Consider the following 7,500-nt stretch of genomic DNA (forward strand, 5'->3'; position numbering starts at 1 on the left):
TAAAAAACTTAGAATAAACGCCATTCTCGACAATGAACATGGTTCATGCAACCGACATGCCCTATCGTTCCTTCTTGTTTTCCTTAGTATAAGTAAATGATTGACCTATATATATATATATATATACAGTGCCCCGCAAAAGTTTACAATACACATTTGAAACTGTCAGTTTATGTATTTCTAGGTTCCAAATGGTAATGAAACTTTTTATAAACATAGAAAATGTATTGAAACTAACATAGGAACAGTGGGAAAAATAAAAAATAATAATTTAACATAAACGAAAAAAAAACTCAATAATTTGCAACGCAAAAGTCTGCAACACATTTACAAAATAATATCTAGTATTTTGTAGCATAACCATTTTACTGCGCGCAGACGTTTTGAGTAATCTCCTACAAACTTCTTACATGTGTCTTGTGTTATTTTATTCCGTTCTTCCACACAAGTTCTCTCCAATTCTCGCAGATTTCAAGGTTCTCTTCTATCAACCCGTAATTCTAATTCTTCCCATAGATGGGAAGATTGACTAGGTTACTTTAAAACATTCACCTTATTTGAATTAAACTAATTTTGTGTGAGTTTCGCAGTGTACTTTGGATTGTTATCGTGTTGAACGATCCAGTCTGATTTCAATTTGAGCAACTTCACACTTTCTTTAAGGTTTTTCTCCAAGATACTCCTATAAAGTGCTCCATTCATTTTTCCTTTTATTATTTCCACTTTTCCTACACCTCCTGCACTAAAACAGCATCAGATCATAATGGATCCTCCTCCAAATTTTACTGTTGGAATGGTGTTTTTGGACTGGTATTCAGTACCTTTTTTTCTCCAAACTTTCGGTGTTTTTGGAGTGCCAAACAAGTCAGTTTTGGTCTCATCTGATCAAAGTACGTTATGCTAAAACTCTAGAGACTTGCTTGCATACGCATTTGCAAAATCAAGCCTAGCACGAACATACTTTGGCTTAAGAATGGGAGTTTTCCTTGCTGATCTAGAGAAGATCTTTAACGTGAAGGGTTCTACTGATTGTGTCCTTGCTAACTTTAATTTCACTGTTTTCTAATTCTTCTGCAGCTTTCCAAGAGTAATTCTAGGCAAATTCAAAACCTTTCTTGTTAATAACCGTTCAATACGTTTGGTTATTTTTCGAGGACGACCTAATCTGGCCTAAGGATGGGTTGATTTGTGAGACTTCCACTGCCAAATTATTTTTCCAACAGAATTCAATGGAAACATCAACAGTTTGGATATTATTCTATATCCTAATCCACTTTGATGAAGAATTCGTTTTCTGAGCTCTTGACCAATCTGTATATTCTTTCCCATGATATGGTTGTTACAATAAGGTTATTAGATAAAGAATGATGCAATGCTTTTACTAATTGCTTACTCTGATGTCTATTTGTTGTAGGGCTCAGTTGGGTCAACAAGAACGACACAGGAAAACACATAGTAGATGTTTTACAAGTGTATTAAGGAAAGGTACAAGAATATAGAGAAAGATAAAGAGAATAGTAGTAGTTGCAGATATCAGTAAGATCTCGCTCTCCGAGCTACAATATCTGTTGAGATCTTGCCCCACCGTAACAGCCTTAGGATGTGATTATATAGAATCTGGACGAGTCCATTATGGGGTGAGATCCGGTCTCACAACACTATTGCATATTCCTGAACATTCTAGAAGCTTCTAAGCATTTTACCATGATAAACCGTGATAAAATTATTGAGAAATCTAATGAATTTGATATGTGTTGTAAACTTTTGCGTTACTAATTATTGAGTTTTCTCTATCGTGTTAAATTGTTATATTTTATTTTTCTTACTGTTCTTATCTTAGTTTCAATACAGTTTCTATGTTTATAAACAATGTCATTACCATTTAGAAGCTAGAAATAAAAAAACTGACAGTTTGAAATGTGTATTGTAAACTTTTGCAGGCACTGTATGTACACGCATGGGCAGACACACATACAGAAATTTTCCCTTTTATATCCAATATATATATATTTTTAATTTTTTATCACTATTCTTTACAAGGTACAGAAACTCATTATGTTCGTCTAAAAACTATGTCTATTGATTATATAAGCAAACAATTGTTTTGCCTTTGCTGATTATATATATATATATAGTAGTAGTAGTAGTATCATCACTATTATTATTATTAATAGTATATTTTTCCTCCTATTATCCCACCACACCAATCGTCCACATCCTAAAATTTCTTTTGTCTTTTTATCCAACTCCATAAACTTTGCTACCCTATCCTTATACCTCTACCTTATACTCCCTGTACATCTAATAACAAGGCAACCCTAGGATTATTACTACATATTATCTAATATATATTTGTATTCTGAAATGTATTATTATAGCCATACAACTATCCACCCATACCCACCCCATAACTTACTTCCGGACCCTCCCTCGCTTCACTAAATTAAAACCCTGGTGCACGTCGCCCCATGTAATCACTTTTGTTCAATCCTGCTTAGAATACACCCTCTCCCCTTAAATCATCATCATAATATTTCTCCTGAAATTATACACCGCCTCAAAGTGCTGTTGGCCTCTCGGTTGCATCTGTCAATAAAATGCCCCTGCATAGATAATGGGCATCTTATATACTGATAAAATAGAATTACCACCCATCCAAACTATACCTGCCCCTAAGCCTTAAGACATATACTACATACATTTAAGACTATGATAGAGACTCTATACACCTTTTTACATTACACTCTATATAATACGTTTCTCCTTTCTCTTAGAATTCGATAAAACTCCCCTCAACATCATCTATGTTATTGATTTATTTCGTTCCTGATGAATCTCACGCTAGACGTCGCATCCCCATTATGTCACCTAGCATCTTCTCTACTCTTCTGATGAGAAGCATTAGGCTTCGAAATGTCTTAGCATAAAGAGTCCCCTCTATTCCTCAACTAAATGTTTGTATACCCTTATTGAATAAATGAACCAATCTATATTTACCAATATATAGGTTTTGTGACTTCATTTTTATTCCTATTGTCTTTACATTACTGCTGATGTAAAGACAAATTTAAAGTGTAATTTGCTCTACCCAGGTATTGAGCACTCTTGTATTAACTTCGTTATATTTCACTGGCTAGCTTACCTTTGAAAAATAGCAACCTCAAATTATATATATGTGTGTGTGTGTGTGTGTGTGTTTATTTTTACTGCACTGGCACCCATGCGCGCTAACATATACAAAAATAAAAAAAACAAAGAAAAATAAGTCATTGATATTTTTTTTTGCAAACTATCCATTCATTTATAATTAGAAGGCTTTTCTTTATGAGTCATGGGTTAATACCACACATGAACTATATTATCCAGTTTTATCGTAAGATTCAAAGCAAAAGTATTTTAAATAAATACACTGCAGCCGTTTTTTTTTTTTTTTTCATATTTGTACATTCTGATCTCGTGCTGTATATGATAGCACAGCATATTCAATATAGCCGCTTTTGTATTTAAAGAAACCCTTATACATGAGTTGCTATAAAAAGTAAAATATCAAATATTCTAATTTTATAGCTGGATGGACAATAGGTGGATACATATCCTTCCCAAAGAAAATTGCTGATTATTTTTTTTTAGGCGGGGGGGGGGGCGTTATTTAATGCAAAAACCACAATACTTATTGTTTACGATTATTCTTTGTATATAATTTATTTAAGACATTCATAGGTTGGATGACCCTTGCAAATGACTTTGCGTTATCACAACAGCCACTTACTATATATTTCTCGCTAGCAACATCTATTGGTTTTCACTTGAATTTAAGTGGCAATAAGCTCCCCAATGTTCCAGTACTCCTTGCACTCATCCAGTGGAGGTCTGGTTACTGTGTTCCCTCAGTCCTTCCATCCTCCTTGACTTTTCATACCTATATTGTATGGAAACACATAAGGATGATATCTCTCATTTTTAATTTTTATTTATTTATATATTTATTTTTATATTTTTATTTTTTAATTAATTAATTTTTTTTTTGGGGGGGGGGGCATCACCAGCAATCGCTTACTGATAATAACAGGCGATCACCAGCAATTGCTGACTGATAATAACCTGTGTTGCTTTCTGGAGTCTGAGTGACAACAAGTCTCTCCAAATGTCCAGGGTTCTCCAACTCTCTCAATAAACAGTGCAGATAACTTCACGTTATCTCAGCAGCCATTTACCATTGATTTCTCACTGGCATCGGACATTGGTATTCCTTGAGGTTTGGGTGACAAAAAGCCTTTTGAAGGCTTCAGTCCTTTCCACACTGTTACAGTGGAGATCTGACTAGTACTCTCCCTCCTCGGTACTGCCAAACTCCTCACAACTCTTTCATGTGGTGACATTTTATGCACATACCATCATTTATTAAGTGGGGAGGAGAGTATGGTATTTTGTGATTTCATTTTTCTTGGTTCTCTGTGGCCGTGTTCTTTTGTTTTTGTTTTATTCATATTGCAACATCCAATTTATTGGTTTGTAATTTATGTGGGTTCGTGTTCGCATTTTAGGATTTTCCTTCAAATCTCAGCTGTTTTCATTATTGCTATTTGTTGTATTCTCCCTAGCCTCCCCTCGGATTCTAATTTATCTAATATTTTTAGAAGTTTTTCAGGATTGTTCCTATTAATATTTTTATTTAAAATATAATTAAACTAAATTATTACTTTATATTTATCATGCATCTTGCCTGATGTTTGAAATCAGATCCAAATCGTATTTAAGCTAACCAATCAAACTTTAATTCTCATTTTCATTTGTTATTGCTGTATCACATGTTATTATATGGCCAATAACATACTACAGTTTATCTAAAAAATTAATCAGTCTTATCCAAGCAATTTCTAATATGAAATATTTTTGAATAATGAATTAAAAAGGAAAATCAACAAGGGAGATAACAAATGAAAGTTTAAAACTAAAATGACTTCCTTGCATCTCTGACAACGCCGGATATGTACAAATAGTTTGTAATAGTTAAAAGTATAATAAAATGAACAAAAAAAAAAAAAATTAAAAAAGGACAATTCTTTGCATTAGTAAAGAAAATATCTTATAAAATGAAGTGTTTTCCTATTGATGATTTGTTTGAATGTTGGTTTTAGGAAAAAATATCAAATAAATAAAGAAAGGAAAACAAAAAAGTAATAAACAAAGCATCAAAAATGAAAAAAAAAATGCAATTACCACATGAAAATAAAAAAATACAATAAAACACACAATTTTTTTTACATGTGAAAAGAACACAAAGTTTAGCCGTTCCCTTTCTCGAGTTGAGCACTCTTGGTTTATTTAGTTCTCACCCACTGGTGGTCAGAAAGTAAGATTGAGAAGTCAGCACCCTCGAAGAGGGGTACTCTAACCTGCAAAAAGTGCCTGGACATCCCTGTCAGCATTTCTTGGTAAGGGCGTCTAAGGCGATTAGCAACAAACTAACCTCTGATCAAAGAGAGAAAGCAAGCCTGGGAGGGCGGTTCTCCTAGAACTACACAGAACCAGCATTATACTGCAATCAACAGGGACCAGGTCATAACAGGAATGTTCTAATCGTTGTTGATTCTTGAAAAGTTCTAATCTTTGTTGATTCTTGAAATGGTCTAATCTTTGTTGATTCTTGAAATGGTCTAATCTTTGTTTATTTTTGGAATGGTCTAATCTTTGTTAATTGTTGCATACAATTTAAATAAAACTTTAAAAAAAAAAAAAACTATAATGGTGCTACAATCTCAAAAGCTACTCCATCCTATTTTTAATATTATCCATCAATTTTTTTTCTACTGAGATGATGGTTAAAAGAGATTTTGAAATCACGGAATAACGGGTTTTCATACACACGTTTTATATATTTGAAATAAATTAAGTCGTTATTTTTTATGTACAGATGAATTAGATGTTTATTAGATGCATTTAACATTAAAGTTGACCCTGCTTATTAACTTTATATTGTTAAGATTGAAATGTTTAGTATATTGATTAGTGGATAAGCATGACAACAAACTAATAGAAATAAGAACACAAACGCATGATTAAAGCAGAACTGATATTTTGGTCGAATCAAACGACCTTAAAAATTCGGTGTAGAAAATACAAAATGAATAACATCGTTTATAGAGACCGAAATATCCTTTTTAAAAAACACCAAATGATTAAGGTCATTTGAATTAACCAAAACATCCATTTTTATTTAATGATTTATTTATGTTCTTATTACTACTAGTCTGTTTCCATGCTTATCCATTATTCCACGTATTGAAAATTCCATTTTGTTTGAAACGTAGTTTCACATTTTACACTCTCTCATAACTGATTATATATATATATATATATATATATATATATATATATATATATATATATATATATATATATATATATATATATATATGAAAGGAAAAAACAAAAATAAAAGCAAGGCTGGTGAAAATAATGATGTTAGGAAAACACATTAACATGCATTATATATATATATATATATATAGTTAAGACGTACAAATATAACAAATATGAAGATGCATGTGGGAAAATAGTTTCCTTGGCACACAGATTTCGTTTGGCATGCCGAGCTCAAATTCTAACAGAATTCACTTGCCGTTAAATTCCTTTGAAAAATGAATCTTTTTTTCAGTCATGGTTAGAATAGTAGGTTAGGGGTTAAGGTAGCCTGTTAAGCCCTGAACATGTAGTTAGTCTAAAGAGGATGAAAAACTCGAATAATTCTTATGTTTGCAATTCACTCGATAACTTGCGACGATGTAAACCGCAGTGTCGTGACTGAGATCCTACGCTTCTGACACGGAAGTGTACAGGAACAAGACGACAACAACAAAATACAAACGAACACGACATATCAATATATTGGTTTAAAGTTATGCTGCAGAAAAAGAGGAGGGCGAGGCTAGGAATAGGAAAAAGAAAGGAAAAAAAGAAAAGAAAATCAAGCTTTACGGGACATGCAAGCTGGTAAAAAAAAGGGTAAAAAAAGAAAAGAAATCGATACAAAAGAACAAAAAGGTTTTGCTTACCGCGTCGGGTATTGTGTGTCGTAGCTGTACATGCAGACGCAAAAAAAGAAAAAAAAAGCAAAAATTAGATGTGAATTGGGCTAAGAACAAGGTAAAAAAGAACAAGGTAAAAAAAAAAGTACAAGGTAAAAACATACTAGAAACAGAGTTTGGATAAAATTAAATTACAAAAAATAATAATATTGATAATAATAACGGACAACAGTAACAAAAACAACAACAACAATAGGGAGACATAAGGAAACATTACTATAATTTTAGATTTTGGTTTTGAAAGCATAGAACTATCTAATAAAATCGTTGAGACATCTTATTATTAAGTCTAAAAAAATCCCTAAAACAAAAAAATTAGCAGGGTTACACTGCGTTGTCCGGGTTAAGGGGAATAGCATAAGATTTTTATATGGAAATCGTTTCAGACAAGGTATGAAGCGCCTTTATATAA

General features: G+C 32.4%; 1 protein-coding gene across 1 annotated transcript in view; it reads right to left on the reverse strand.

Moving 5' to 3' along the window:
* LOC145271805 (cell adhesion molecule Dscam2-like) overlaps positions 1-7,500 on the reverse strand; it is a 1,042,283-nt gene that overhangs the window by 51,395 nt on the left and 983,388 nt on the right. The window contains exon 8 of the mRNA XM_080127011.1: positions 7,056-7,079. Within this exon, the coding sequence (XP_079983137.1) occupies positions 7,056-7,079 (24 nt within the window). The remainder of the gene's footprint in view (positions 1-7,055; positions 7,080-7,500) is intronic.

Source organism: Euprymna scolopes, chromosome 4, assembly GCF_053919585.1.
Source record: "Euprymna scolopes isolate OS-2025 chromosome 4, ASM5391958v1, whole genome shotgun sequence".
In the NCBI taxonomy this organism is placed as follows: domain Eukaryota; kingdom Metazoa; phylum Mollusca; class Cephalopoda; order Sepiida; family Sepiolidae; genus Euprymna; species Euprymna scolopes.